Source organism: Bactrocera tryoni, chromosome 5 (genome assembly GCF_016617805.1).
Source record: "Bactrocera tryoni isolate S06 chromosome 5, CSIRO_BtryS06_freeze2, whole genome shotgun sequence".
NCBI classification, from domain to species: Eukaryota; Metazoa; Arthropoda; class Insecta; order Diptera; family Tephritidae; genus Bactrocera; species Bactrocera tryoni.
In genome coordinates, this window is record NC_052503.1 from 12,285,215 (window position 1) to 12,304,859 (window position 19,645).

At 38.6% G+C, this 19,645-nt stretch overlaps 1 protein-coding gene across 2 annotated transcripts in view; it reads left to right on the forward strand.

The window, feature by feature from the left end:
* The window catches only part of LOC120778986, a 255,094-nt gene that overhangs the window by 114,674 nt on the left and 120,775 nt on the right, over positions 1–19,645 (forward strand). For both annotated transcript variants that reach the window (XM_040111084.1, XM_040111085.1), the window contains exon 2: positions 4,715–5,468. In XM_040111084.1, coding sequence (XP_039967018.1) covers positions 4,880–5,468 — 589 coding nt within the window. In that variant the 5' untranslated portion in view covers positions 4,715–4,879. The remainder of the gene's footprint in view (positions 1–4,714; positions 5,469–19,645) is intronic.

The following is a 19,645-nucleotide window of genomic DNA, read 5'->3' on the forward strand; positions in this document are numbered from 1 at the left end:
AAGAGCAACAAGCCGCGTGGCGGCCGCACCGAAAAATTGCCGCTGCCACAACGTGTACGAGTGGTGAATGCAAAACAGTTGCCATCAGCTTGTACGTGTACTTGTATTAATAACAACAATAAAACTAACAGCATGTATTTGAGCGCTAGTCAATTTTTAAGCCGACAATCAGCAACGTGCAACACACAGACACCTACCACGTTTGTGGTTGCTGCATTTGCATGCGTGGCTAGCGGGTCGACTGGCTGGCAGGCTGATCCGTCAGTTGGCGCGCTTAAGCGACCATATATCAACAGGTTATATAAAAATGACGTTAATGAAGCTTGTTAACAAGATTTTGGCCAGTGATTGCCGCGGCTGTGGCAGCAACTATGGCAGCAAATATGAGCCAGCAAATTTATTTATATTTTTGAATGAACTCATTTTTAGGAGCTTTGTAAAAAGTATGCGAATAAAAAATTTTCTTTGGGTTTGTGCATGTGAAACTGAAAACTTTTCTTATAAATATTATTATTAATAAATTTTATTGAATCATGTACTCTTCTAAGTAAAGTCGGCAATACTTTCAACCTAAATGTGACCTATTTAGAACACATTTTGGCATTCCAATAAAGTAAAGACTCTGTAATTTGCTGACTGTAGCCTTTAAAGTTAGTTTAAGTTAAATAGAAAGACAGACTAATTCTTGCACCAAAGATAACGAAGGATGTTACCTGGACAGCTATGAACGCTAGCCATTTGTTGTCCTGTGCCCAAAACTCCAAGATAAGAAACAAAACAACATCATTTGGGTATATTGAAAGCATGTAAATTCTCAAACTGAACAAATCCTCCCTATAAAAAATATATAAAAAGAGGCTTCTAATACTCGTATAATTAGCAAGTTAACGTCTGTACCCAATACCACAGAATTTCTTAACCTTCCTTCCTTTAGAAGTATTCTTAAATGCGGTCCCCTATATTGCCTTCTCTTCCAAAAAGGAGTGGTTTAGGGATGAAGTGGTCAAAGACAGAGAATTAATTATCTACACAGATGGGTCCAAATAGGACAGTCGAATTTGAGGTTGTGTATTTTCAACAAAATTATGCACCAGAATCGCCTTTCGACTACCAGATTACTACAGTGTCTTTCAAGCGGAGATCACAGCCATTAAAGAATAAACATGTAAACTATAGAAATTTATGACGTAAGACAGGGTGGTTCAAAGAAACTATAATAACAGGTTTCATAAGAGCGCTACAAAAGTTTTTTTTAAGCAAAATAAAAACGGTTTGGGATATCCATGAAATTCTTTATTTCTGTGAGAGCACAATCGCTGTCATTATAAATGAAACTCACTTTCTCTTCCATGGCCACCACGGGAACACCTGTAGAAGTCCAGACGCTGAATCCAGTTTTCGACGGTTTTCAAGCATTAGTCGGCCGATACTGCTGCAATTTCATATTCGATATATTCGAAGTTCATCACACGTCGCTGGCTTGTTGGCATAGACCATAAACGTGACGTAGGTCCATAGGAAATAGTCCATGAGTCCAATTGACTGAGCCATTTCGTGAGATAACACGTTCACCAAACTTGGTTTTCCATAAATTGATTGTGATGTTCGTTGTGTGGCTTGTGGCGCCTGTTGAAACCACATATTGTCCAAGTTCGTATCATCCAATTTCGAGTCAATGATATTCGGATATCATTGAGCGGTAGCGATTCTATTTCACAGTAACGGATCTTGATCATCGGAAGAAGTACGGCCCAATGACGCTGCTGGTTCATAAGCCGCACCAAATGCGGATGCAATGTTGACTCATGAAGTACATGTGGATTACTGCCTGACCATAAATGAGCCTCATTGCTGAAGATGATTTTCGATGAAAATCCGGATCATTTTCATGTTGTTGCTCAATTCACAAACTTAAGACGATTCTGGTGGTCAAGCGGCTTGAGAACGACGAATGAGAGAATGATTTGGGTCTTCCTCAATTGATGCGCTAGCGGCAGCAATATTCCCGACACTAAGGGGAGCTTCTTTGTCTCACTAGCACGAGAAAATTTTGTACTGTGCTTGTGAATTCAAATTATATGGCGTCGTTTGCTGACCGCCAAGTTTTGTAGCGTCCCTATTGAAAACCCCGTTAGAGTGATAGGATTTCACAATGATACTCCTAAAGGCCTAAGGGCGTGATCAGAAATCCCCCTTACCAATTTGGCTTGAATTTTCTAGTATTAAATGATTTACTTTTGGTAACCTCACTTACAAAAATGGTAACCCTGTTTGGATTTTAGCTTTTCTATGAGGAACTTTCTTTGTGTTACTAAAAGCCGTGTAACCTACATAATGATCTGAACCGAAGTTATGTTCTCCCATGATAGCGTCTCAAAAATATTAATTATTTTTACTCTTTGTCACGACACAATAGATTTTATCTTAAACTTCTAGGTCTATATATTTGGTACATTGTAACTTCATATAATTTAGTTGCTGAAACCCAGCCAGAGAAGCAGTTATGTAACATTCTAACGAAGTCGAGCGGTTTCGTCATGGAGGCTTAATTTTAATAACCTTACCGATTTTGAGAAAGGAGGTTACTCTTAAGAACCCGTGTATAAGCAAATTATTTTGTAATGTAGTACAGATTCTATAACATTACTAGACCACAAAGTAACTCTTATATCCAACAACAAAATGTTCACTCACACCATGCAGATACTGTTATGGGTTTGACAAAAGACACCTAAAAAGTATCCTTAGCACACTCTAACCAAACCGAAATGAGATCATAACAAATTTTTTTTCTTGCCAACTTTTTATTTCAATTGAGGTCACACACAAAGCTGGTTTATTGGATCAATTACTGATTACACCACAAATCGATTGCAATCAAACGAAATTACACGCGGCGCACAAAAGCCATTGATATCTTCATGAAAACAAAAACTCACCAAAAAAACGCATATTACGAAATTATGAGAAATATTCAAATAAATGCTTACAAATTTTATGTGAAAGTGAACGCTTTCGCGCCATTAAACCCCGCAAAAGCTTTACATACATATTTACATACACACACATATTCGCTTTGGATCATTAGCCAGCGCAAACGAACGCACAAGCAACCGCAAGTGTAACGCCCAACAGACAATAACAATAAAGTGTAAAAGAAAATTCAACAACAAACTAAATAACCGCATGCGCACAACAACAATGCCATAATCATTTATCATAATCATTGTGATTGATTCGTCTTAAAAAATTATAAATCAGGAAATGTGCGCAACAAGCATCGAACAACAACAACAACAATGCGAGGCAATAGAGGCATAAGAAATGCGCCAGCGTAGCAATATTTTGCGGCTGCGATACGAATATTGGCTGCAAATAAAAACCGATTCGTTCTGGTCATAAAACAGTGAAGTGCTATGTGCTCGAACGCTGATGGAGTGAGTACACCAACAGCAACAAGTCACTGTGGCAACCACAAAAGCAGAGCACCAGTAGAAATTATGAATTGAGAAAATCGAATTTTTACGCTTCGATCCAACCGCAAACGCCGCAATGATTCGCACAATTATGAACCGCTGCTTGATATAATCATATTGTGCGCACTCGTAGCGGCCACTCTACAGGTAACCAGGCTAACTACCGCTAGCGAGCGAGTCGGAGGCACTCGCACTATTTGCGGCAAGAAAGCTTATGGTGTTTCGCGCCTATTAACGCCATTGAACGCAGAACGAAAGCAAAGCGCTCGTTGCTGGAGATTGGTGTAAAAAGTGAAAAAGTTGCACGAAATTTGTTGTACGTGCCACGGGAAGTGGTGGAACGTGAGGTGCGGATAGCAGGAATGGTAGTTGTTATTCAAGACCACAAATATTTAAACTTAAACTGGTTACGGTATCGAGCACTTAAAGCACATTGAGGACTGTATCAAAGACATAGGTACTACAGTTCACCTGAGGTTTGTCGCTGAAGTCAGAAGTTGGACCAGTAAACCATCTTTGATGTGAAGTTGGAGAAGGAATATTGGCTTACGTTGGAGTTCTGGACAATTTCAGAACTCACTCTGAGATTTCGAAGTAGGTATATACTTTTACTCAAAACACTTATCTTCTTTTGGTGGCGGTACGTCGTCTACAATATGAGGAAGACCTCACTATGGAGTAAATTTATAATTTCTTCTTTTAAATATATTGAACGTAATTTTTCATTTTGCTGTTAAACAACGTAAAGGAATTCTATCCCCAAAAGTATCAAAGCAACTCTGTAAAATGTGCAGCACCATCTATATCTATTTCTGAATTTAAGAGCTTGCCTTGATTAAAGACATTTGTAAAGATGAATTGTAAATTTTGAGCGTGGCTATTGCTTGGCTTATATGAGCTTATGAGCAACATAAAGGGATTCCAACTATTCTAATAAGTCAATATTGATTTATTAATACATGAAGACTAACCCTGAGACTCAGACAGAATAATCTAACGGACAGATTTCTAATCTTGAAAATTTTCTCACCACTTTTTAGGCAAATCAAGCTGACGTGTAACTCTGCATAATACTCCCAATATACAAATCATCAAATCTGTCTCAACTGCATTGATTAAGCCCAAAGTGCCATACCGAACATATACACATACCGAATATATACACATTTTACAAATAACCAAATCCTTGCCACTAATCTTCTCAACTCAAACAAGCCACACTTCTTTCTCTCTTGCAGATCCCAAAGGCAACAGCTGCGGCACTTAATCATAGACTAAACCAATAAAAAAAAAAACAAGTGAAGCGACTTCATAGCCGCCAACTGCCAAGCGTCAACCAGTGACAGCTACTGCCAAAGTAATCCGCTTGGCAACAGCTGTCACCACTCAGCTCAGTACGGAAAATGTTTCCCCGCCTGCCCGGTCCAATTGGAGCGGATATCTTTCTCGGTGCCACCACCACTGTGCGCACAGTGTTCCCGAACTCGCGTCTAGACTCGCTATCCGGCAACAGCGGCGGTGGCGATGGCGGCAACAACGCGCAAAATGCGCATCATCACACGCACCTCAACCACCACGACGGCACCGCCACACCAGCGCCCGCTTTCGGCAATCAGCTGCAATCGCCGTACGACTCGACCAACACCAATAACTTCGCGGCCACAGCGACGTTGGATGCGGACAGTGGCGGTGGCGGTGGCGGTGGCGGCGTCAGCAGCAGCTTCAGTCCACTAGGTGCCGCAGATGCGGCGCATAATAATTACCTGCCCGAAGACGATGCAGACTGGTGGTCGAATGCCATCGAAGAGGACACTTTCGACTCGCCGCTCGCGTTCGATAGCAGCGAGAATGGTTTGTGGAATGGGCGTTTTGTACCGCCACCACCACGCCCACCATTTCTGGATGACGGCGTCGCCGCGGACGGACTTACCACCTGTGATTTATGTACGTGGGCATGGCAGCGCAATGCCTACTCGCTAGATGGATCGATTGGTGAGTAATCAGCGCAAAAGCTAACTAACCGCATATATACATCTATCTATAAATGTTAAAAGTATAGCATAACTATAACAATAGCAATAGCCGTTTGCTAGGCAAAAGTGGGCTGTGTCCACACTACTGGCGTTGGGTGGGTTTCGCATTTTTGCTGTCTCAACAGCAATTTATTGTGAAATGAGGATTTATGCGAGCGGCACATTGGCGCTAGCTTCGCTTTCGTGTAGCGGCTATCAGATAGGCCTACCTCTTTTTTGTCCGCTAACTATTCGATCGACGGTTATCTCATCTTTCTCATTGCGCGCATTTATTTTTGCTCTTCACTTTTCAATTAAAAACGTCGAATTTTTTATTCGCTTCCTTCCTACCCTTTAGCCGTCTTAATCTGCCCACTTGTTGCGCGTTGCGCCGACTTCCACTGCCATAACAATCGATGGCGTAATAATTTATCGCTTCGATCGCGTCTAGCGATTTATCAAATTTTTAGATCTGCGCACAAGCGCTTACTTACTCAACGATGTACTCTGAGCGCTGTGTTTGTTGCTGGGAAGTAACTTGATTGCGATTGCTTTGCTTGCCACTTGTTGCATGAGCGATCCGTTGATCATTCTTTTTTTAGTTCTTATAAAATATCAGCTCGCGTAGAATATGTACATACTTGTATATTTACCAAAAGGAATTATGAAATTTGGCAGTTTTTGTTAAATGGTTGTATGAGGACAAAGAATTAGACTTGTTATCGATGTGATCTAACGACAGGTCTGTGCAATTTGATTTTTAATGAAGTTATATTAAAAGAAAATAAGGCTTTACATACATATGAAGAGGAATGCGAACGATTTCAAACCTTCTTTGGTAAGGCAGCATAAGCTGCTGCAACAATCCGAAATATACTTGTATATAGTTTACTCCGTCTTAACGAAGCTGGAAGTTTTTTATTCCTCGTTTAAGGATAGTTTTAATTATGTCTTTTTCCGGTTTATGAGACATTTGGCTCGTAATATATCCTGTTAGATCTTAAATTACGTCAATACATTTTAGAATGTGATTATTAGAGGTCGTTCTGCTTCAAGTACCTGTGTAGGGTGTAATTTTTTCGAAAACTTTCCAACGTTCTCTAATCTCCCTAAAAAAGTGTAAGCTTAAAACATTAGAGAACCGTAAAACTACCACCGAGTGTAGTTTTAAGTTTTTCCCTTTTGCTTAAAAAGCGATAAAAAAATAAAAGAATGCATACTTAGAGTCTTAAAAGCACTCTGGACACGTTAGACAGTTCTGACTAATGCCGTACTGGAATCTATACAGGTACATAGCTTCTAAAGCACCCATGTCCGCTTAGTATTTGGGTTACGTGATGTGTCATGATATCATCTGTCCTTTGAGTGAGGGTTGCTACCGCTGCTGTCATAGCTTTTCTCTTCTCTTTTGGCTCCTATTTCCTATATATTATCATTGGCGCAGACCGTTTATGCATTTGCTCCGGAGGTCATCTAGGTGTTTAGCCACTGCTACCACAATAAGGTCGTCTGCGTATGCAATTAACTTAACGGCTTTCGGTTGGTGCCTCCTTAACATCTCATCATACAATAGCTATTTTCGTACAATTGTTTCAAACATGCGCAAAGGTCGATATGATTAGGAGCTTCCTTTAAGGCTCTGTTTGGTATGTCATCCAATCCAGGCGGTTTGCTACTTTTAATTTATGGCTAATATTTCTTCTTCACTAATTAGCAGTGTTGGCTCTACGACTTCGGTTCGTGGCATAGCAAAATGAATAAGGTGTTTTAGAAACAAAGTTTCGACGGCATTCCTCATAAAAAACGGTTTTTGGGTTGTTGTGACTTATTTTTGAATTTTACAAATTTTGTGTGATGTTACCCAGAGATCTTCGTTTGCTTCCTAACAGAGTTTTTCAAAACAATTCTTTCTACTGTGGCAGTGTTATCTTGGAAAATAATCTGAGCCAAATTTTGTGAAAATATTTTGTCAACTAAACAAGTTTTATTTGCAAAGACTTGAGTTCTATCAGTTTATATAGCAGCTATATGTTATAGGGTCCAATACCGATGATTACGACAAATGAGTAGCATCTTAGTGAGGAAAGAACGTGTGCAAAATATCATAGCGATAACTCAAAAACTAAGTGAGTAGTTCGTGGTTCGATTCAGTTCGTCACGCTGTTCAGTTAAATATATAAGTATAGTATTTTATAGGGTATCCGACGTTTCCTTCTGGGTGTAACAAACATCCTGCAATTATAATATACCCTTTCAGGTTATAATTATATATATTTTTTTGATAAGAATCATGGATTTATTATAAGTCGTCTGACCACAAAATAGATAAAAGACAAGTGGCATCTTCTTCTTCATTTCCTAAGGATAATTTCTAGCGCAATTCACAGAAAGCAATTAAAAGCTTATGTATTAATCCGCATCCTGCCTACATTTATAAACGGTTTTTTGCAACTTCTGTCAGCTTTGCCAAACTAATTCCGAAAAATATCCGAGAACCGCCACAAAAAGGTTTTGCCAGTTGCGGCTAATAGCAGCACAACTGTACGCTTTACTTTATGAAACCTATTCGTTAGCCCAGACCCTAAATTTAAGCTAATAACACACGAAGCACTAATAGTCGGCCAGCAATATATTAATCTCGCACCTTTTGCACCATAATGACTCGGCGGAGTTTCGGTTAGCAGCTGCAATTCTAGCGAAAGCAAACGCTTTAACAAAGTAATCCGCGACATGGATTCGCACTCATTTGCTGAAGTGCAAAAAAATGTGATTTGGCCATTCATTGCAATAAAGAGTGAACACACACACGCAAGCGCACAACGATTCATAAGCCGGCCACTAACAACCCTATAAAAAGCGCCGACACACCGCCACCCCGCACTGCCACCACACACACACAAATAATATTAATTTTAAATGCGCTCACTCGTGATGTCGGCGGGCGCATTAGCGCAAATATGCATATGTGTGTGTGTGTGGCACGTACGTGTTAATCACACACAAACTGATTACATGGAAATCCGTCCAGCTACGCCTTGTCTGCTGCTCAGCGCCGCCATCGACACACACACGTACGCGCATACACTCACACATGCGGACAGTCAACAATTCCACGTAAATGCCACTTAATGACCAGCACAGTTGTCGCACTTCGTTCACCTTATCCCTTGGCTCGTCACTCGCCTGATTGCATGCTGTTTGTTGCTGCTTAATGGTTGTTGGTTGTTGTCGTCGTTTGCTCGAGTTGCACGTCACATGGGATAGCGCGGCTAAATTGAGTCATTATGTGTTTACAAATTTCGCTACTCGCACAGCCACACACACGCCTATGCACACACATACAGCGAGTCCACTTAACTCTTCCGCCATCGAGTGCGTGTCAGAGAATATTTTTCATAGTCGTTTTCATATTTGATTCCTAATGACGAATTCAAATGAATTCGCTTGGCGCCCAGGCTGTTGTGTTGTGTGTTGGACGAGTGGTGCCACTCTGGTGGTGGCCACACCACTGCCGCTGCAGCCACACTACTGTCGTCGTGTGTCGTTATCGTTAATCTGTTTATGGCATTCATTGTTATGCGAAATGTCGATTTGCTTGGTTAGTCGCTTTTGTTATCACGTATGCCGGCGTGTGTATTTGCATGTACTAATGTATGTATGTGTGTGTTTGAGTATTAGCGTCGAACTGGGCACTGGCATGCCACAAATTTAGTATTTGACGTTGGAATGGTGTCAACCAATTTGCAAATTGCGCTTACAGACAAGGCGACAAACACAGTTTTTAACACCACCTCACTGAGTTGTTGCATATCCACACATGCGGCGTGTGTATGTATGTGTTGCCCTGTAGGAAAATAACTTAGTCAAAAGTTAATTGCTCAATTAATGTTGCATAGCAAAGGTGTAAAGTCAGCAGTTTTTTGTCGATTTTCGATATCAATGGGAGATAGGTATGTATATACATATGTATGCATAAAACCGAGTCACCAATGCGTTTTGAACATTTTATTAAATTTAAAAATATGAAATGTTAAACTTTTTGAAAATTTTATTAAATTTAAAAATATGAAATGTAAAATAAAAAGTATAAAATATAAATTATGAAGCGAAAAATACGAAATATAAACTATAATACCCTTCACATAGGAGTTTCTTATAAAATGATCTTAATCTAAAGTTAAATCGTCCATTTGTATGGCAGCTATGTGTTATAGAGATCCAATCTGAACGATGATTATAGTGTTATCTTTCACAATAATATATGCCAAAGTTTGTGAAAATACCTTGTCAAACAAAAAAGTTTTCCATACAAGGACTTCATTTTGAACGATCAGTTTGTATGGCAGCTATGTGTTATAGTGGTCTGATCTGAACAATATCTTCGGATATTATACCCTTGTATTAGTTAATAATCCACGCAAAATTGTGTAAAGATGTCTTGTCAAATGAAAGAGTTTTCCATACAAGAGCTTCATTTTAAGCGATCAGTTTGCATGGCAGCTATCCCCTGTAGTACTCCGATCTGAAATATTTATTCGGAGATTAAAGCGTTATCTAAGATAATCACATGTGCTGAATTTCGTAAAGATATTTTAACATGTAAAAAACTTTCCTATACAATGACTTAATTTTGATGGGCAGTTTGTAAGACAGCTATATCCCATAGTGATCCGATATCAACGGTTCCAAGAAATGAGTAATTTTTCAGAGTGGGAAGGACGTACGTGAAGTTTCAAATCGATTTCTTGAAAACTGAGGGACTAGTTGGAGTATATACAGACGGACGAATATGACTTAATCGACTTAGTTCGTCATCCTAAACATTCACATATTCTTATCTACATTATACAGTGTCCGACTTTACGTCCTGATTTACATGAAACCTAATCATTGCTTCAAATCTCAACACTGTTTACTCTTTCTTCTTCATTGTCAATATAAGCAGCTCTTAAAGTTGAGGCCACTGACTCCGAATTTCAGTAATAAATTTCAATGATTTCGACTCGTTGGTGGATCGTATATCTTTTCATGATAAAATGGCAAACCTTACTGAAGAGAATTGTGAAAAGAAAGGTAGTGCCCTATTGAAAAACTCTATACTTATACAAATCAAATTCGAAAAACGACAATTTTTTACCTACAGGGCACACTTTAGTGCATATGTATATACAAAACCCCTCTAAAGCAGCATACACACAAATTCCATACATGCATAACATATGGCTATGTTAGCTGTCGCCTAAAAATCACTACCCTACCAGGACGTCCTGCTGTTTTTTAATTCGCTTTAGCTCTTCTTTTTGCAAATTCACTTCCTAGTGTTCGTTACGATTTCATTTATTTGGCAAACAACAATAATAACGAGCTCGAAAAGAACTCAGTACGAAACGAGTCGAAATGACTGGGCGTCGCTTTGCTGTCGGCCATATTAACTGACATCATAACAAATGTCTTAATTTGCCGTTCGAAAAATTCGAACGAATTAAAAATTTCTTTTTTTCGCGATTGTGGACATGCAAGCTAGTATATTATTACTTTTTATTTATACTACAAAGGTACATACATATATATTTGGGTACAAGCCACACACAAATTACAAAGCAGCTCTTAGTGATTTCATACGTTATGCAGGTATCAGACGAAATCGGCAAAGGAACAAAAAATTCCTTGCAGTTAAAAATTTCAAGAAGACAACCGGTGCCGTATAATACTAATGGATTAACCCAAAACTCGATTGTTATTATTGCGATAGCATTGAGCAACCGTTACCACCTGTTAGTGTCTGTTAGTCTTCTAAAACGAACGGCTACATTGTAAGTTGGTTGAAAGAAATGACTGAGGTACCTGACCACAACGTAACGCTTTCGAAATCCTTAGAATTATACGAACTTCAATCAAATGTTTTTTTGTTTTGTTTTCTTTCTTAGCTTTAAAATGGAATACGTTTTTGCAATTATGCGAGAATTTTCTACTTCCAGCATAAACCTTCAATCTGCTGAGTTCTTTTGGAAGCAATGGCTTAGTATACCAACTACAACTGAACATAGTTCTTTTGATTGTCACCGCTGGCCACGATATCTGTTCTCCCTTCTATTTTCATTCTTCAGAGTAGTGGAACACTGCTTTGACTTACTAATTTTTAACTTCCAATCGATTAGGTATTTAATTTATACTTTTTAAGACCATATATAAGTAAATTAACCAAGTCCAGGCAAACCCGATTTTAAGAATATTTAAGCAACTCCCTACCGAAATTCCGTTAATATTTCCGGTAAACAATCCGTTAAAATCTCCTGTAAACGACAAAAGGAAGTCGGACGTAGTTTCAGGAAGTGTTTATCGTGTCTTCTGGTGGGTTCTTTCAATTTTATTTTCCATAGCATTACTGAAGATTTCTCAAACAATCACCTATTATGAGCAGGAAAATAAAACTACCAACGACGTCAGCGAAACCAAGAGCAGCTGTCTGTCCGAAGTCAGAGGAGGCTGAAAATATGATTCCTGAAGTTTCGTAACGATTTACAAAAGTTACATACTACTAAGGTTGTTCATTTTCAGGCAGAAATAAAAAGCATATAATTTAATGTTATGACCTTTAAAAATTATTTCTGGCAAGTTATAGCCATAAATTCCAGCCGTTAGACTGCAGACCAATTTTGTAACAATGAAAGCGGGTGTCAGCTAATAACTCGCCGAATATTCTCTTCGCAGGCGCCAATCACCTCGGGCTTTTCTGCGTGGACAAGCGATTTCGCATGGTCTAACAAAAAATAGACCAGCGGTGTTAATCCATCTAGGAGGACACCCGACAGTCCCATGACGCGTGATAATGCATTCACCAAAAGTCTCCTTCAATAAATTGATTGTTTCGTGTTCTATGCCATACAGTGGCGTTTTGTTTGAAGCAAAGGTCGGCCAAATCAATATCCTCCAATTCATGTAGGAAAAAGTCGTTAATCATGACTCTATCTAGCATTTCCCATTGATAGAAGGAGAAGATTCCACATCAGAAAGTGATTTCTTGAGGATGCAATGGCGCCTCAACAATATGGATTGTAGATAATCATCACTACAAATGTTGCAATTTTGTTTATCAACGTACCCATTCAATCGAAAGTGATCTTCATTGGTGAATAAAATGTTCACGTAAAAAATGGATCAGGATCTTCAATTCAAATTACCTCTCTCTGGTGGAGGATTATATCAACCTAAAAACGAACAATTAATAAACCGTGAAATAATTTCAAAATATATTGATAGTTTTCAAGAAATTTCAGATCGAGAAGACTGTAGGAATTGTCTAGAGCAGGGGGCGAGGGAAACAATGGAGCATCTCTTGTGCACTTGTCCCGCATTGGCAAGTCTAAGCATCTGAGGTCCCTACGATATGATACACTGGAAGAGGTATCGATAGTAAATCTGCTGAATCTGTTAAAATTCGCATCAAGTGCAGGCATTCTAAAGGATGACTACTCCGCTTGGACCTAGCAACTGAACTCCATCTGGTATCGCAAAGGACCAAAAGTGGTCTATGCGTGGCTTATTGGCCTACCAGATTAATCTAACCTAGCCTAACCTTCGAGACCTTCTCTAAGCACTGCCTGTACACGCATTATAGAACTAAAATTTTCTGAGCAGTCTTAGAGTTTGACAAAACCTGGAGTTAACGGGTCTATTTTTAAGAAATGCAAAAATGAGTGAGAGCAGGTTTCTTGACTTAATTTTTTTTATATTCTTTGTTCATTAACAAAAGTTCATAGATTTATCATAATTATTCCTAAAATGCATTTAGCGGCGATAATAACAAGCCATGAAGTCAGAAGTCTTGCAATATCTTGCATGTCATTTGCAATAAATTGATTGGCTTATTGCATGACAAATGAATGACAAACTGTGATTTTCAATGAAATCGGGCTTGAGCCCCAGCTGAGATATTCAAAGTAGACTTGGAAAGCGATCAGTTGCGTTGGCAGCATTTATAAATACATACCGACAAACACGCACATGAGTCTCGCCCACTTGAAGAAACGCAAAGTTTAGAGGTTAAATACAAAATATTGCAACATTACCTACTTGCAACACACAAGTATATATTGCTTGTATATGCATGCAAGCATCACTGCGCTCACATGTGGATTGCGCAACATAATTTTATGGAAAATGAAATATTAATGTAGGTATTGTGTAAGAACTACTGCAACACACACACATAAGTACATGCACATATACATATGTATGTGTATCGTTTAACAATACAACGCTTGATGTGAACAAGCGCGCAGAGTGAATAATGCAATTTGAATGCGACGTCGCACAGTTAAATGGTCAGCAATGGATCATTAATCACGTTGCATTCGCATAATAATAATATGCAAGAGCATGCAACAGCATGTGGCAAGCGACAGGGAACAAAGCGGCAAGGCAGGCGAATGATTCAACCAAAATACATACAATATGCCGGTATATTGCATATACAAGTATAACTGCATATGTGATCATGTGACTGCAAATATATGATTGTGTTGTGTTGTTGCATGAATGGCGTGGTCATTCAACAATGAAATTGCATTTTAATTGCTTGTATTACTATACGGTTATGCGGCTGTGCAAGTCGGAAGGCTGCATGTTGCTTAAGGCAGCCGCAAGGTGACAGATTACAAGCCAAGCAGCAGCAGCAGCCGTGGCAGTGGCGGTGGCGATGGCAAGTGGAAAGGGACGGCAGCGCGGCGCACACAAACGAGTGACACTACCCGGTTGTTGCGTTAGGAAGTATCCATTTTGGGCATTGCGATTACAGTAAAATTCGTATGCGCAAACGAGCTTACAGTGGCGTACATATGTTTTCGCACAGTAATTACAGTTGCATGATACGATTGTCGCAGCGGCCGCTACTGATGATGGCGATTCCCCTGTGCGCTGCCAGCCTTTTCTTAATTGATGCCCCGTGTGCCATACCTTAAGGCGAATTATTAATTTCTTGTTTGAATTTCGGTTACCTTAAGCGATTTAATTGGTGTATTATTGTGCAATGCATTCACCTTTAATCGAGTAAATTTAAGCATAAATTAAAGTTGATTTTAATATTTTTTATTGGAAAAAATTATCATGATGGATTGTGGTAAGATCTTTCAAATAAATCACTACTCAGGGTAGCAAAAGGTTTTCAAAAATTTAAACTGTTAACCGACAGTTACTTTTAACTAAATATCACAACTATTTACTGTACTTTAACTAACCGACGGTTATCAGAACTATACATACTTACAGCTTATAGGAGCTACAAAGCCTCACAGTCGAATTACTAATCATCGTTTCGTGTTTTCTCTAGTAATATCTCTGAGATAATATTAAAAGTTTTTATTCAATGCTTTCTTTAATTAGCTGGTAATCGGCACAGAAAATCCATCGAATCTCAATCTTCAATTTAACTAAAGTTAGCATAGGTTATTTTAGAAAGGTCTGGTAGGCTTGCAAGCCACGCTTTAACCAGTTTTATTCCATAGTGATAGCAGTGTGCGTAATCCATTCTTTGAGATGCCAGCGTTTGATGCAAATTTTAACAGGATATGTGGCCTCACTAACGATACATCTTCCGCAGTCTAATACCGTGAGACCACCGATTGCTGAAAGCGCCACCTTGCCAATAAGATACAAGTACACAAGAGATGATTCATTGTTTCTCTGATGCCTTATTCTCAAAATTTTCTACAGTCTTCTCGATCTGTCAGGCCCATTCCGCCACCAGACTGTAACCAGTTAATATCCCATACAAGTTTCCACAGTCCCTTCTGTAGAGTGTCAGTAAGTGCTTTGTGAATATCTGATATGTCACTTAACACACGACTTTCACAGTTTTGCACCTTGATAGATCATTTTATCGCGTTTTGTTCCTACTTGCAATGCTTCAGTCCAGATCTGATAGACAACACAGGGATTTTCCAATGTCGGACACGTTTCCGGAGGACACCAATCTTTTCACAACATCATTGTGTTCGATGCTTTTGCGACCTGGCACCCAATTTAAATGAAGTCGCTTTTTCCCGACAACACGCTCAACTGCTGTCATGATTCCAAAACACTTCTGGCCGATATGCGAAACGAGTTTTTAGCCTTGATTGCTGCTTGGCTGCTTACGTGTATGTTAAGTTTGGAGTTGCCTGCCGCTGGTTTGGAGGCTAGCTCTGCGGTTTTCCCAATCGCAAAAACTCGGCTTGAAATATGCTGAAGTAGTCCGTTAGATTAAAAGGCTGCCTTCCACGTTTATACGGATAGATTTACTAAAATATCCAAAAATATGACAATGAACCAATATATTTTTTCGAGAGATTGAGTCTTAAGAAAAAAGAAATATTTCTGTTTTTCGAAGTTGGCATCGAATTTGGAAATTGATAGAAAAAATTAGTACCTATTGCTTATGTATGTTGGATCCTAATAAAGTTAAAATCAAGAAATACAGATTTATTATAATATAAAATAAGCTAGGGTGATCCAATCTGAACATTTTTTTTCCTGCTTTGAACAGTAATATCATCAAGGTATAAAAAACTCGAAAGACAAATCTATAAAATTTCGGTGAACTTTTGACGTGGACAAATTTGCACACCTTCTTAGCTTAGCATCCTCCAATACTCTGAATGAAAGCTTTCTAAAGTAAGCAAAACAAGTATTTAAGCGACTTAAGTTGACTTAAGCTGTTCATGGCTATCATGTAAGCTTTATTTGGACCATTTTATGTAAATTATTCATAGTTTTATTTATTAGTAGGGTTGCTCATTTCTGAACCTCTCTCTGACATTAATTTCTCTGCTCAAAGAAGTTTTCGTATTCAATAAGATTTGCTCGGGTAAAAACAGCATTTTTTCAACAATTTTATTTTTCATATGTAAAATTAGAGATTTTATTAGAATTTTTTAATAATACAAACACGCACTATTAACAAGAAATTCTGAAATTTTTGGAAAACAATTATTTTAAATTCCGGTGATGCCTCGGAAAAAAATGCGCCCACTTTGGCAGGACAGGATCATCTAAAGTGAAAAAAATGTGTATTTTAGTTAAAATCTTAACTTAAAACGAGGACGAAGGAAAAAAAAAAAAAAGAATTTTTGGTAGACCTTTTTAAAAAGAAATAAAAATTTTGCGACATTTTTTTTTTTCAAATAGTTGTAATCGATAAAAGTCCTTCCTCAAAGTCTTTAAGAATTTTATCTCAAAGACTTGTGTAAAATTTCATGAAGATCAGTTGAGTAGTTCTTGAGAAATCTTGCCAACCGACTTCAAAAACACGCGAAAAACGCGTTTAAAGATGGCGCACTTAGCCTAGCTGTATCTCCGAAACTATTACTCGGATCAACTTGAAAATTTAGGACAATATTTCAGAGGTATTGTTGAATTTAATAAGATAATTAAAAAATCGATCTTTTGAGACCCTTAAACCTATGTAACCCCTTAGTTTATAAAAAATTTGCGGAAATTCAGTAAAAATTGCTTGAAAATCGCATTACAAATACTAAAAGCATTAAAATATTAAAATTGAAACTATTCAGTTTATTAGAATTATTAGAAATATTTGCTCAAACCATCCAATTGGCGAACGGAGTAATGTCTACATCATGAGCCCACAACAAACGCGTCCAATCTAACAACAAAAAACACATATCGCGACTGTCACCGCTCTATTATAAATTTGCGAGTATGCTGCATGCAACATGACATCAACACTATGATCATGTGAGTGTACTCCTACGAAGCGGATGACACCCACCAACTCTCTACTACTGATTTTATTATTTGGATGTTGCTCTTGTTGTCAGCTTTGCCAATGAATGGTTCCACTGCTGATTTTAATGGCGGCACCGCAACAAATTTGAATTACAGTGTGAATGTGGGTATATGTATAACCGTAAAAAAAATGCTTACTGCCCTTCTTCGGCGGCATTGTTGTCATTTTTGTTGACGCTGTTGTTGTTGTCCAGGCTAAATTGCACTTTATGGCAAATTAAGTTCTCAAACGATCCTTTCACAAACACTTAAACACTTTCTAGTAAACCCATTTACCCGCACCAACCACACACACACATTTATATTATATTTGTATGTGGGTGTGTGTGCCGGTTGCTACAAGTGGCCTTTAACTGTGCCAGTGTGTGGCCCGTCAATTCGTTATTTGCTGGCCAATATATTGGTCATTTCGTTGGAATAAAAGGGCCGTGCTAAAAATACAACAACAGCGCCACAGGTTGTGCATAGCCGAGCGTTTGCATATGCCACCGACAGACACGCACACCAACACACATATCTGTGTGTATATATGTATATGTATGCACACTTCAATGAAAAGACAAGGCTATAAAAACTACAAGGGCAATAAAGCTCATAAAAAGCCTAAAAGCCATATACTTGTATTTCCGACTCCGAAAACCAGAGGGGTGCCACTCCCTCAAGCAATGGCCCCCTTTGCATATGGAGCACATGGAAATACTCGTATGCATTGACGAAATGACTGACTGACTAACTGCCTGTCTGCCAGGCTTTATGTGATTTCACTATTGGGGGTTGCTGGCGCGCTTGCTTGCCTCCCACCAAAGACTCGGCTATGTGGGGCAACAGTAGCAACAGCAGCGGCGGCAATACAGACGCGCCAGCCACCACCACCGGAAGGATTATTGACTTTGAGTGATGTGCGTTTTTATTGTACGAAAATTATGGCGTCGAGTGGTGCGGCTGACAACAAAAGCGGCTCTGCTTGAACCCCGTCGCCTAGGGAGACCTGAGGGCAACAGCTGTGCGTGGAGCGGTTGCTTTCGAGCGCCATTTGGTCTTTGCCTTGTTCAACTGCCTCAAATATGGATTTGCCACAAATGAGTATATATTTATATGTTTATTTTGATGCATGCAAAATGGGGGGACCAACAAATGTTGTTGCTTTTTTTCAAATAATATTTACAATTACCTTGCCTTTGTTTGAATTCTTTGCGTTCAAAAACTTTCTTCACATACAAAATCAAAGCGAACCTTCGTTGATTGCCCCACAACACGCATTTAGTGCGTCTGAACCTTTTCTCAGACTCCTCAGACAATTGGCATTTACCGCAAATAAAAATATGCAACAACAAAGAAAACATAAACTGAAAAATCGCAATATTCGTCTGAAAGCGCAGGGAAACCAGCTGCGTTAAAGTGTAATAAAAATAAATTTTGCAAATTGGCTTCGCGTTAATATTCCCGAATCGGTCGTTTCAATCCCCTCGTACTGCCCCTCCGGATAAATGCATTGAGACGAAATACAGCGGTACATACAAACAAATAGATTCGTATGTATTAAATATTTATATAATGGCGCTCCGCTCTGCACAGAGTCTTATGTACCTGCTTTAAGGATTTAGCGATAAGCTTGTGCTCCGTAAAGATTTTCGTTTGATTTTAAAGCTTTCGGTGATTGTTCGATTTTGCAGTCAGCGCTTCGAATTTAAATAAGAACAAAAAATTGTTAAATATTGAGTTGCTTGAAATTTTTTCATTTTATTTTAAAAATCTTCGAAGTTTGTGTGGGACGATTTAATTTAATTTTAAGTTATTGGTTTACTTTAATAAAAAACAAGAAAAAACGTTAACTTCGGCTGCACCAAAGCTAAGGGTATATTTCTTTTAGTAACCATGTGTTCAGTTTGTACGGAAGCTATATGCTATAGTAATCCGATCTGAAAAATTTTTTCGGAGATTACATTGTTGCCTTAGAAAATAATCTATACAAAATTTGGTGAAGATACATTGTCAAATGTGAAAGTTTTCCATACAAGAACTTGATTCCGATCGTTCAGTTTATATGGCAGCTATATGTTATAGTGGTCCGATACCGGCCGTTCCGACAAATGAGTAGCTTCTTGAAGAGAAAATGACGTTTGCCGACTCAGCTCAACATACTGATCATTTATATATATACTTTATAGGGTCTCCGACGCTCTTTCTGGGTGTTACAAACATCGTGACAAACTTAATATACACTGTTCAGGGTATAAAAATCGATCTCATTTTAAATAGAAGGGTGAGCACACATTTTTAAATCCGGACAAAAATAAGTAATTACAAATACGCAATTGAAAACGTTACAGAATCTAAGATGGCTTTTCTATGTTAAAACAATTTTCCAAACTCTCA